Below are 14,045 nucleotides of genomic sequence, written 5' to 3'. Positions count from 1 at the left end.
CTTAGTAAGTCAAGATGCTGTTAATGAATCTAAATTTTTCATTGAGATAGAACAAATTGACACTGCTTTGTTTAAAAGGTTTTGTCATTTTAGTTTTCGTGCTGTGATAATTTGACCAGATATTCAGGTTGGAATGTCAGGTACTAACTGTAGTTAGTTGTAAATTCTTCATTGTCAAGTATGTCAAATTTATTTTCAGTACAACAGACTGTTTTGACAGCAAATCATGTACCTAACATAAACCTTTATTAGCTAAGACAATCCAAAGATCAATCAATCTGTTATGAAATCTATTACAGACAGTATGCCCAATCATTTAAATATTGATAAATATACATATGATTAGACTCCTAAAATCATTGGTACACCCAACTGTAACGATTTTAAGTTGTCACCATTGCCAATTATTTACTTTGTCAATACAACAATAGTTAAAAACAGCTTGATATTGTGTACACAAAGTTATAAGTTATTTTGTTTCGGTGGATAAAACATAATAGGTATGTTTTTTTTCTACCCACTAATGAAGTCCTTTTATAAAAATGAAGAGGAAACAGAGAAGCCTTCAGTTTCACCATCAACAGGTACAGTTTCATACTTATGTAATACTTATGTATTAACGATGTGAGCAGTATGAGAAAGAAAGAAAACTTTTCAAACAGTATCACAGTTTTCTAGGGTAGAAACACAGTGATGCCAGGATGGTAGTGAGTTAGTGGCATGGGCGCACTCTTGCTTACTGCGATGCTATATTGGAACCTTTTTTGTAATGGGCAAACAGATAGTGATGCTGAAGGTTTCTGTGCTGGTATCACAGATCTAGGAGACACGCTTAAACAATTGAATCCCTGGATTCTTGTAGAAGAGGGGTTGTTTGACTTGTGTGTAAGGTTTTGAAAAAATGCGAAAGATTTATTCGTTTTAAAGGGAAACCAAAAAAAGGTGTGAGCATGCCACTCTTTGGACCAGAGCCGTTTTGTGGCATCAGCAAATTGCCAACGTTGGCCCAACGGAAACTGGTATTCGTTGGCCCTACAAAGGAAAGAATCGTTGGGCCTTCGTTAGGTTTAAGTATAAAACATTCTAAAACGCATTTTAACGAATTGATTTATTTAAAAGTACATAAATGTTATGGCAGCAGAATATAAGACAAATATTGTAAAAATTTGGATCTAGGCCTATAATAAAATGTAGTCAGATGATGTTGTGATACTAGATACCTGATTAACAGAGAATCATATTACCGTATACTGTAGCACCAAAATTATTTTAAGTATTGTGACCATTGCACCTGTCGGCTATTCTTTGACCACTTGAAAACACCCAAAATCAACAAGCACAGTTAGCTCAGAGGTAAGGCGTGAGCCTCACAAAGTGAAGATACCGGGTTTAAGAACCGATGCGGCCAAATAATTTTTATTTTTTTTTCAAAATTAGTTTTTATCTATCTATCTATATATATAATACGCTAAGCCGATTTTTGTAAACAGAACTCCTCCCTCATTTCTGGACAAAATTTAATGATTAAATTGTAAAAAAAATGGCCTTGACCTGCAGTTTTGCAAAGTGTTTTTCGTTTTTTGAAATCTTTATTAGCTTGGGCAGGATATTCCATCAAAGTTGGGTTTTCTCCCATAAGATTAACATGGGGGAATCTAAATATTTAATTGGAAACTTTGTCCCCACTAATTTGAGAGAACGGCTAGGCGTAGAAACTTGGTAGAGGTGTCCAAAGAAAGGTCTTGGTCTGTAGATGAGTTATCAAAAGAAAAACTAAGCAAAATCCCTTAGGACTCTGCCCCCAGAAGCCTTTAAAGATCCCTCCACAGAGTTGTTTACATTTTGGCCATGTGAATAATATTTTTTAATGAAACAGCTGCTCTTTTTTAAATTGTATTTCAAACAACACACATTTATTGGGAGTTACTGAATTCTACCAAATAAGTATTTTCAATGTTATTGTCTGATTTTAAAATTGATTTTCTTCTTTATCATGTCATGTTTTGCAATATAACGTTCCATTACGAAATCAGTGGAAAATCCTTTTATCTTAGCAATTCTTAAATTATTTCTTACCACGATTACTAGAATCGTGTTTCTTGCTGAACTATATTATATCTATTGTACGGGTTGGTGTCTGCCTTTTTCACCACTTTTGCCTACATTTTCTCTCTGTCTTTCCCCAATGTAAATCACTTAACAAAGCTTGATATTATCTTATTTTAACTTGATATATTACGTTATCTGGATCATCATTCTTCCATTTTAAAATTTTATTCTGAAAAATGAATTTGAGTTATTCATATTTGAGTCATACTCATATATTGATCTAAAAAGGTTAGATACAACATAATACCTCATACAGTACCTTACACAGTGCAATCTTTTACAACACATTTCTAAAACCGTCTAGATTAATATCAGTTCAGCTGATTATTAGGGAAAAAAATCATTAGATATTTATAAAATTTGTTTGACACAACAACGTTTCTGTTCACAAATGATGTAGGTGAGTTAGATTACCTGTATTGGTGAGTAAAAAAACTTATTAATTAATCTGTCTGTGGTAGTGATGTGTCAATACCACAATTTAAAGATTCTCGATACTGGTACCTGAAAAATCTATTCTCAATACCAATATTATTTGTATAGTTTTACCAAATTTTCTGAATGGATAATTGGTTATACTTTACTAACCCCTGTCTTTATGTCCTTCCATTAAGTATTTTTGAGGTAATGGGGTGTTTTTAAATTTTAAAAAATGTATGCAGCAATGAAACATTCTTACCAGCCAATTTATTTGTAAACCCTTCTAAACACATTTATATCATGTTAAAGGTAAAAAATGAAGATCTAACAACAAAAATAAAAAATAAAAGGTTATAGAGGTGTGCCAGCCTTATATTTTCAGTCAAGCCAAACTCGAGGTAATGTCGTGATCATCTCCATCGGTCGTGGAGATATCTTCGTCGTCTTCTGGGATCACTGCAAAATCCGAAATATCCTCCTCAATTCAGAAACATTATTATTTTCATCCAGCAATTGATGATCCCAACATCCTCATTTTCGCTAACGCGGCAAAATCATGAACATCTCCCACAGTCTTGAAGACGTCATCATCGTCTCAAGCGGTCACAGAAAAGTCATCCGCGAATCTGGCCAAATCATTAATATCTTCGGAGGCAGTGTAGACATCATCATCTTCTCCCGCGGTCACAGGAATGTCATTGTTGCGGAAGTTACCACTATTACCACAATCAGGCAAGAAGACAATGTCATCATTGTCTCCTGTGGTGGCGGAAACGTCATCGTCTTCTTGCCTGATTGTGGTAATAGTGGTAACTTCCGCAATGGGTGTGATGGCTATCGGTATCGGAATCAACTTTTGACGATCGATTCTTTATATGGCTACCTTATCAAATTGGACTATTATAATGTCCAAGCATCAGTGGTATTGAGAATCGGCACATCCCTAGTCTGTAAATAGTAAATGTATTAAGGTGGAAATTAATGATAATTAATCTTGTCTATTAAAATAATGGAAAATAGATAGTCAATATTTTTGAGATCGCCCTAAGGACCGAAAGTTTTAAGTTAAATTAAACCTGTGATATGACAGATTTAGAATTATATTGAAAACTTGCCATGTTTCAAAAGCTCCATATTAAATTTTTTCTGTTAACTTGAAACTATTAGCCTACTTTATGACCCATTATTGGTAATTTTGAGACCGTACAAGAAGCTTTAACATTGCCAAATGATGTTTGTGAATAATATATAGTTTATTCAAAGCCAGTTGAATTTGAGTATAAGAAGTTAGTATTGTAATTTGCCAGTTATATTTTAATTATGTGCAGAAATTATTACTGTAATCGGGGCTAGTATGATTTTCAGACCTTATTTGTAAAATAGTCTTAAACACAGACATTTCTCTAGCACTCCATTAGGCTACCTCATCTCCGATTGGCAGACCCTTCCAACTCGACTATGATCAAATAGTTTCTAGAAACATCAGTTGAGCTATGGCTGATGTGCTGTTGTGTATTAATGATGATTTTTATTCTTATATATCTGATATAAGAATTATATCTTATATCAGATTCCAGATCCCGAAACGTTGTGTATTGTTTTTTACATTCGTGATGGTAATTGTCCGCAATAAACCATTGAACAACATTAACTCACCATCACCAACAATGAACTTCAAACAAAGAGTACCTAGGTGCTCCAGTTACTAGTTTTTTTAATAGTTTAGGAGATGTTATTAATTGTTAATACTGTATATTTTGTTTTAGCTGTGGGAGTGGCCTGTGAATTGGACACCAACCTGATTGTAGGCCAGGCATTGCCTGTCACTTTGCTGAAGGTACAGGAGGATTACACTGTCTACGTCCAACCAGCCTCTGAGGATGTAGAGGTAAGCTATCAATCATTATTCAAATTAAGGAAGCACTTATTTCGTTAGTTAAGAATATAATTATGCAAAATAGTTTAGATGCATGTATTTAATATTTACTAAATTTGTTTTTAGTCAATGCTGATATATTCTGCTGTCTTGATGTAGAAGTTATGTGAAATTAACACTTTGCTCAATACTCAAGTAAATTCAACTTGTACAATTATATAGGTACCAGAGCAGGTTTTGTGCAGACTATAGTTAACATTGAGACTTGAGAGATGGGGTTTTTTATAAGTTCAGGAAGTGCCAAGACAAATATTGTAACACTTTTCGTATTGCTCAATGACCTTTCTGAAACAGACAATAATTAAAATAAGGGGAGTAATTTTAAATAGGTTTATGGAGGAACAAAATATTCTACTCTAGTAACAGATCTGTAAGATAAAGTTATGAAAGTGGCTTATTGGCCTAAATTGTATGCATTTGCTTATTGATAATCTGACACTTAATAGTCTAGATCACTCCAGTTCAATGATGTGATGAAATCATCAGAGATATCATGATGTGTGCAATACTGGAATATAATTTGTATATTGAAAGTTAAATGTAAATGCATTGTTTTTTTTTGTTTGTTAAAGATGCCAACTGGTTTATTTTATTTTAATGTCCAATGGTATGTAGAAGAGTACAATTAGATTTGATTGATTCACTAGTGGCTATTTTTGGTAACTTTTTCAGTGATCCGACACCTTCTTGGTTCTATGAGTGACATATTATGAAAAGTCCAACGTAGTGTAGGAAATAGTTGGATCTGATGGTTGAGTGGAATGTATTGTTTGTTGCAGTTGAAGAGCCTCGAGTTGCAGCCGGGTCAAGGTGTCAAGTGTGTATTGAGCAATGTCAAAGAAACAGCAACTGACGAACAACGGCAAGCCTTCACTCAGCTACCTGCTGACACATATGTCATCATGCTGGTCGACGCAGTACAGAGTGAAGGGTGGGTAAAACTAAAGAACTGAACATAGCTGTATGAAAATCAAACAACTTTTGCCTATCTACAATCACTTGCCCATTTTTGCTTGTTAATAGTAGAACAAGTTTACTGAGTAGAATTTAAATCAGAAAAATGTTTTAATCCAACACTTTAATATTTTAAACTGTTGGCTATTGACTATTGACACCATTGACTTCTTGTTTCTTTATCAATATGGACAACCGTTTCAATTAAACAATTAAATGAATTCCAGTTGCATCAACAGTAAAAACTTCTGTTAACTATGTTAAAATTTAGTTTTATCAATTTAACATTGTTGAAATGGAGAAAACTGAAGTTATAACAAGAAAATAATTAATCTATCAGTTATTCTTTGTCTAAACTAAGCTTATAAGATATCGTTGTAATCTGCCTAATATTTACTAAATTTACATGTGAAGCAAATATGTTGTAAAATTAGTGGTTTTCATAGAATTTGGCATCCAATATCTAAAAATCCACCATTTTTAAACAAAATACAAGAGATTTATTCATATTTTATACAAAAATAGTGGTCAATAAGATAATCATTTTTACAGAACTTCAACGCTGTAGCTCAAACAGTTAAGGAGTTTTTGTAAATTCACATACAGACAGATAGACCGAAAACAGAATAAGATAGGACATATGTTGTTGTTATATTACATTTTTTGTTTCTTTTGACATGAAAATAAAGTGACAAAGATTGTTCATAAGGTTGCAAGACACCCTGCATATCGACCTGCTGCTTACTCTCTTATTGTGCTCATTTTAAATAATTTTAAATTAGAGAGCTCTGGGTTCATGGTACAGTAGTTAAATTTAGTATTATTATGTTTTAAAGATTAATAACGGCCATGCCTACAAAAATTGATAGTTCCATTCATTTAAATAAATAATAATTATTAAACCAATTTATTCATGATATTGCTGTCAATAGGAACCCAATTTAAAACCTGCAAAAGGGGTTGTTTCTCTAAATCTTTCATAAAATATATTAATAATAAATATGCAACAAAAATAAAATACCCCCGCCGTAGCAAACCTGCAGACAAAGCGAATTTCCATTTACCTGGCTATTTATATTTCCCCTTCCCCTATAATATTCCCTCAACATTGACAGATTTATTTACTATTTAAATAACAGTACTGGGTTACTGAGCTTTTTAAGTTTTCTGCTTCAGGAAAGGTAATGAGGTGTGTTTTTTAATTGAAATGTTGATAGGGAGTATGAAATAAAGTTGCCAAATTGTATAACAAAAAAGAAGCAAACTTCAACAGTTTATTTATTCTACATAAGAATAACATGGGAATTTTTATTTTTTTGTTTTCTCAGTAACTGTTAGGCACACTATAACCATTCAATATTTTAATTTCTTTTTTAAAATCTCTACAAAATGATTTATGAAAAAATTTTGAAATTGTGTTTTTTAGGGCATTTTGTTAAAACTCTCCATAAACTCCTGTTCCCATAAACAAACTCGTTTGAATGAACATTGTTTACGAGTTTGAACCAAATGTCATCGAAATCAGATCATTTCTTGAGTTATTGCGCTAACGGACATATATACATGAATTTAAATGGAAGTAGTTTTTGACCTCTGGGGGCCTCAAAACAAAAAAATTAATTGGTCCCAGATCAAGGTCTTACCATGAGACTTACGGTAATAGCTTATTCCCTATATGAGAAATTTGCTAAAAGAGACATTTAATAATAGCTGTTGTATAGCTGTTTGATAATTATCGTCCAGCAAGGTTGAAATTGTTCACCAACAACTAACTGTTTCTTTAAATAGAACTGTTAAGTAATAGTAAAGTCAAAAATATTTTAATTGTGTGTTTTTTTATGAGTAATGTCTAGTAACAGTAACACAATAACCTGTACATTTTCAGATTGCAAGTGACACTGTTTGACGGCGAAGGGCAGCTACTTGACCTTCAAGAGAATGAGGTGCAGTCAGTAGAGAAGGTCTGTCCCATGCCCATCCTCAACATGCATCAAAAGGTCAGGATCGCACATGTCAGTGAAGACGGCATCTTTTTGCACAAAATCGCATATGCTGATCTTCTAGCAGATTTACTCCAGAAGCTTTATGAATTTTACAATGACTCTGAACCTGTCGAACAAGAATGGAATAATGGTAACCTCTGCTGTGCTAAATCAGTTGCCGATGAACAATGGTACAGAGCTAAAATATTGGAAACTGGAGAAGAAACTAAAGTTCAGTATGTTGACTATGGAAACACTGAAGTTATTCCTTCCTCCCATCTGCGACAGCTCGACGCATCTTTCTACACACCACATGCTCTCGCTTTGCCCGTGGTTCTTCATGTGACTTGGTCCGTCCCAGTGGAAACCCTGATGGAACTAGCAGGAGAAACTGAGTACAACGCTGTCATTCTGAGGAACAAAACCGGATGGATTGTTGAGTTGGTGGACAGTTCAGGACAGAGTTTGACTGAAAAGTTAGTAGAGTTAGGATTTGTTGTGGCTCTAGATAACTCACCATTCAAAAGGGTCGTAGAAGGAGGCAGGTTCGCTGAGGGCTCTGATATTCCAGCAGAGACTATTACAGATGAAAGCATAATAAAGACTGTATTCTTGATACATGTAAATTCGCCTAATGATTTTTTCCTCCATACAGCAGAAGCTACTCAACTTTTGAAAGTTATAGATGAACGACTTGTTGCTGCTAAAGAGTTTCCTCTCCTCAGGAATGACTCCATTTCTAAGGGTAAAATTGTAGCCGCTCAATTTGATGAAGACGACTTGTGGTATCGAGCAAAAATAATTGATCACTCAGAAAATGAAATAAAAGTCACTTTTATTGACTACGGTAACAGTGTAAAAGTAGCTAAATTAAAAGAGCTTCCTGATGATCTATTGAAGATTCCTGCTCTAGCAATGAACTGCGCTTTAGTCAAACCGGGAGATGGTGAATGGGACGCAGTAACAAGTGACATGTTCAACAAACTTGCAAATGAAGATGGAGTCTCATTTGAATTGAAAATAATCTCTGATGGTGAACCCAATTTTGTATCTCTGTATACAAATGGCGAGTCAGTTGCTGAACATTTGATCGTTGCTAGTAGTATGTCGCAAGTGGATGACTCAAACGTAACTGGAGGAAATGCAGAAAACACCCAGGATCTACAAAAAGAAGCCGAAATGCAAGACATGATTATGGAAAGTGTTGATAAGAAAATAGCAAACATAAAACTGGAAGAAGACATGCAGCAGATTGTGGAGGATTTACTTGCAAATGCACTCAGTTCAAATTTGGGTGAATCCTCTGTAGAAACAGAACAAGAAGTAGACATTGCTGAAAATAGCCTGGTCAAAAATGATGAAAACAACGAAATCCTGGAAGATCAGTCTGTTAGTGAGGTAGTTGAAGGAAGCAAACATGAAGGTGAAATGCAAGACATGATTATGGAAAGTGTTGATGCAAAAATAGAAAACATGCAACTACAAGAAGACATGCAGCAGTTTGTGGAGGATTCACTTGCAAATGCACTCAGTTCAAATTTGGGTGAATCCTCTGTAGAAACAGAACAAGAAGTAGACAGTGCTGAAAGTAGTTTGGTCAAAAATGATGAAAACAAAATCCTGGATGACCATTCTGTTAGTGAGGTAGTTGAAGAAAGCAAACATGCAGCTGAAATGCAAGATATGATTATGAAAAGTTTCGATGCGAAAATAGAAAACATGAAACTACAAGAAGACATGCAGCATGTAGATAATTTTGAAACAGAGAAAGAAGTAGCCAGTGCTGAAAGTCAAATAAAAAATATTGACAACAACAACATCCAAGGAGTAGACCAGTTTGTAAGTGAGGGGATTAAAGAAAACAAGCATGTAACATTAGATACGAGTTCTTCAAATGGTGTTGGTAACGCCCAAGAAGATGAGGACGGATCGATGAAGAATCCCGAAACTTCTGATTCCGTGAATGAGGCTGAATCAAAAGGTAAACATTGCTTTTTTCACCACTTTTGCCTACATTTTATCGTATTATTCTACACATATAAAATATTTATGTAAAAATATATGCTCTTATGGCGTCTAATAAAACCCAAACATAGAAACCTTGCCTAAAATGGTACCCATCTTGACAAATTATTTGCACCTGCCTATATAACGAACTTTGGCGCACTGGGTTGGTAACATTATTGAAAATAACATGACATTTTGGCTGTAAAATATGGTAGGCTACAAAGAGAAAATACTATTTAAGCAGCTACTGTCATGACAGAAATGTCATATTCGTTTTTAAACTAGATCACATAATCCTTTATAAGATACGTTGATTAACAATATGTAAACGTCAATATAGACGTTAAGCCAATTTACAGTATTTTTTGCTTTTTAGAAATGCCACATTGCTATGTTATTTACATTATGTGCTGCCAATGAAGCCGCACGACCATATAAACGAGGAGGCCCCAGTTCAAGAATAAAAGCCAACTTCACTTTAAGTATATTCCACTACACCTAACATTCCGTAGAGAGATTATATTGACAACTTTATGTTATTGATAAGGCTGAGACAACTAACTGACATCCCCCATGTCAATGAATTCCAGCTTTAACAGTAACCCCACAATCAATTTCTGAAAACTCTACTACTTTGTATGGTCACCATTTAATAAGAAAGTATTAAAGTATTAGATGGTTCATTCATTGGCACAGAAGTACGATATGAACTGACTTGAAACTGACTGGAAAAATCAAACTTACACTGTAACGGATATAACTCCCTTTGAAGTTAGATTATGTCTTCCCAAAAAAGCATTTTCTTTCAAAATAAATCATATTACACTGATGAAATCACGGAAGTGTTTAGCTACAAAAGGCCTACCAATACGATTTTAATACTAATTAATGTTTCTTTCAAAGGAAGAGATACCATATAACATACTAATAATAACTCCGACGACGTACGGTATGGGGAATATTTAATATTTTATTCATTGAATGATCAACCAAATTTGGCAACTATAACGCAATTAATATCATTATTGTTTTTACACTTATTACCCTTTAAACAATGCTAAATGCTCAAAATATGTATATTTCACCCAATTTATCGCAGTTAGATGAATTAACGTAAGCCTTAAAAGTAACCGTCGATTTCAACGGGTTTCACCTAGTAATATATATACGCTGTTCAAAAAGAGAAAGTGAAAATTGCTATCCAAATCTTATAGCAGCTACAAGAGTTAAATCCAACCTATTTCAAAAAATGAATCTATGCTTTCATAACTTCGGGACAGGTATTAAGAGAAACTTCACTGAACATCGTGACAACGTTCTGATGAGGGGCATATACCGAGACTGACAGACATGATAAAATACGTTAACCAACTTTCAATGGTGTTGCTGCTTTAGCGTATTCAAAGCAGATTATGGCTGTCCAGTTGGTAGCCCGGAGTTTGTGGGTAAAAAATGGAGCACATGTCTCAAATAGAAGAAATAAAATGACCAAACTTAAATTACTTAACACGGGTTATCAGTAAGGCAACAGTTTTCTTTAATTCTCAATGCTGGACAAACTTTCTTGCAACATGTTAACTCGAATTGAAGCAGAACGTTTAGCATTCATTAGAAGTAATCAGTTAAACATGAGAGCAGAAATAATGTAGGTGAACCTTGACGACGCAAATAGAGATAGGTATTTAAAATTAGTTTCTAACAAGTTTTCAATGCTCTAAGATGTAACTAGAATTACTCGAATTTAAGCATAATGCTCTCCTCTGCGTTATGTTTCATACTATGCGGCTCATTGAGCCGCACGGGTTCTCTAGTAAACATTATAATACATCTTTCCCCATAAAAAAACAGCAAACAAATTTGAAAGAATTTACTAAAAACAATAACCAACCAAACTTCTCCCTTCTTTTGAGACCATTATATTGCATTCTGAAATCTTGATGGTAGCTTGATTTCTCTACGAAGTCTCAGTTGTACTGGCTCGTCTTGCTTTGGAACTGACTGGGAATTGTTCTGTTGAGTGAGTGATGGTTTCAGATGGCGGCGATTTCTTCTTAATGTAGCCCCGTTATCACCTTCCACCCAGTAACTTCTTGGAGTTGGTCCTTGATTAACAATCTTTCCCTGCTCCCACCTTCCTTCATTTCTGAAGACAACTCTTTCGTTATTTCTTACAACCCTTAAGTATTTGGCTGACCAATCATAATATTTTTTCTGCAGCTGTTATCTTGTATTTAACCTGTCTTGTACTCCATCATTCAGCGTTGCTTTCAGCAGTTCCTCAGTAACAGGGATCGTTGTCTTACACCTGCGTTAAAACATCAGCTGAGCTGGAGAATATCCCAGATGCTTAATGGGTATGTTCCTAAGCTCCAAAAAAACCATTTTCAAATTCTTATTGTCATACTGTACTTTCCTAATCAACTCTTTGGCCATTCCAACTGCCCTTTCAGCAAGCCAATTGGATTAGGCATAGCCTGGACTATAATGTCTTGATAATCTTCAGGGCATCTTCATGCTCTACGGTCCATAAGAAGTCCACATCCTTTCTTGTCAAATGTCTGAGGGGTGCAGTGATTTTTGCTAAATTCGGTATGAACCTTGATAAATACTTTAGCATGCCCATTAACCGCATCACCCCTTTCTACATAATCTATTTACATAATCTGGGTCGGGTTGGATTCCTGCAGCCGATACTATGTGTCCCAGATACTTAACTTCGCTCTTCTTAAATTGCATCTTGTTTGGATTAAATTTGATTCCAAGTTTAATCCAAACTGTCACAGAATAATAATAAATGAGTTAATGAGTTGGATCAGGTTTAATGCCCTCTTTTGGCTGTGTCCAAAACTCTCTTTAAATTTTTGTCATGCTCTTCCGATGTCGTTCCTCCTACAATAATATCATCATGTACTATGTTAACTCCCTTCAGGTTTCCAAAGCATTTGTAGTTATTTTCTAGTAAAATTCCGGACCCGAACGGATTCCAAAAGGAAATCTACAAAATTGGTATCTCCCAAATGGGGTACTGACTGTCTACAGTTCACGGCTCTCCTCGTCTAAAAAAATTTGAAAAAACCCATCCTTAAGATCCAAAACAGTAAAATATTTGTAACCACTCAATGTTACCAGAATATAATCAGGGTGTGGCATTAAAAAAGTGCTCTCTCATTACCACCTTGTTCAATGGCATCGGATCTATGCAGATTCTCAAAGACTTATTGGGTTTTTCCACGATCACCTGAGGATTGACTCATGCTGTAGGTTTGTTAACCTTCCGAATCACCCCAGTCTCCTCAAGTTGGTCCAACTTTTCCTTTAGTTTTTCCTGTAAACTGTAAGGTACAGCACCCTCCTTAAGCTGAATATGATGAGTGCCTGGAAACTGTCCCAATCCTTCAAAAGCTGTGTTGTAGTTGGTTAAAACATCGTCACTATCTTCAAAATTCTAACATATCGACGACACTCTCTTAATGAGTCCTAAATTGACACAATCGTTCAGTCCTAAAATTGGCAGTTCATGTTCGACATTCACTACAGAAAAATTCACATCTGCAGTTACACCTGTAATTTTACATTGTACAAGACCTAGTGGTTTGATTTTGAATTTTTCATCTCCCCAGGCTGAGAGTACATAAGAACTACGTTTTACGTGTGTAATGTTCATTTTCCATACATAACTAGCGGGTAAAATACTGATCTCTGCACCTGTATATATAAATTTAACTTGTGTACATAGATCATTCTGTTTTTGTTTAGTGTGCAGGCGACATAAATAAAACACTAAGTCAGTTTAATAATCATATTTAATTGGATTAACATCTTAATACAACATGGGTTGCTATATTCAGTTCTGGAGTCTCAACGGAATTGTCCTCATAGGCCTCTAAAGCATGGATACAAAGAGTACTAAAACTAATTGCAAGAAATACTTAGCCTATATAATATTAAATACCTATATGATATCAAACATCTCCTTTCTTTTTTTTACAAGAATGGCTTTTATTATGTTAACTCAAGATCTAACAGTTTTTCTTATAGCCTGTTTACAAGTCTAATCTTTGAGGTCTTTCGATCAGTCTACCATACCTAGAGGTTGGGAGTGAGATAGGTGTAGGTTGGATGGTACCAAAGGATGGAGCATGGTTGGGGCTGAAGTCAGATTGGGTTTGGTTGTGAACTTGAGTTTCAGGAGTAGGTCTATGTTGGGTTTAAGTCTCTGGTTGTTTGATTGGATTATGTAGGAGTTCTGGATTAACAAACGTTGGGTTTTGATTTAGGGACTCCCTTAAATGTATCATGTTTCTCCTGACTTCTCTCCCATCATTCTGTTTTACTATGAATGACATGTGTGTAATAGATGAGTGAACGAAGTGAACGAATCTATGTATCGTGTATAGCGGAGTCGGAGAAAAGTTGTCTGTGAGTGTGTTCGCACCTAAAACTCAAGAACCGTTACACTTATAGCGTTCAAATTTTGCACAAATAGTTATGACACCAGTGTAAAGACACCATTAAAATTCTAGACGATTCCGCTCAGTAGTAATTATAAAATACTTAAAAAACATTTTTAAATTTGCCCCATAAGAATAACATTAGGAGCCACCTTCTTCTTCTTTTTATTTGTTTACGTTTTGCGA

The 14,045-nt window shown here is 34.8% G+C and overlaps 1 protein-coding gene across 1 annotated transcript in view; it reads left to right on the top strand.

Annotated features, from left to right (window-relative positions):
• Positions 1–523: 523 nt before the first annotated feature.
• Positions 524–14,045, top strand: part of LOC129003566 (tudor domain-containing 6-like) — a 32,568-nt gene continuing 19,046 nt past the window's right edge. The window contains exons 1-4 of the mRNA XM_054431863.1: positions 524–584; positions 4,296–4,417; positions 5,245–5,396; positions 7,305–9,382. Coding sequence (XP_054287838.1) covers positions 524–584; positions 4,296–4,417; positions 5,245–5,396; positions 7,305–9,382 — 2,413 coding nt within the window. The remainder of the gene's footprint in view (positions 585–4,295; positions 4,418–5,244; positions 5,397–7,304; positions 9,383–14,045) is intronic.

This window comes from Macrosteles quadrilineatus, unplaced genomic scaffold (assembly GCF_028750875.1).
Source record: "Macrosteles quadrilineatus isolate MER2022 unplaced genomic scaffold, UCM_ALF_1.0 Scaffold_9__3_contigs__length_116548681, whole genome shotgun sequence".
NCBI classification, from domain to species: Eukaryota; Metazoa; Arthropoda; class Insecta; order Hemiptera; family Cicadellidae; genus Macrosteles; species Macrosteles quadrilineatus.
The sequence above is the reverse complement of the archived record's forward strand: the minus strand, read 5'-3'. Positions and strand labels throughout refer to the sequence as shown.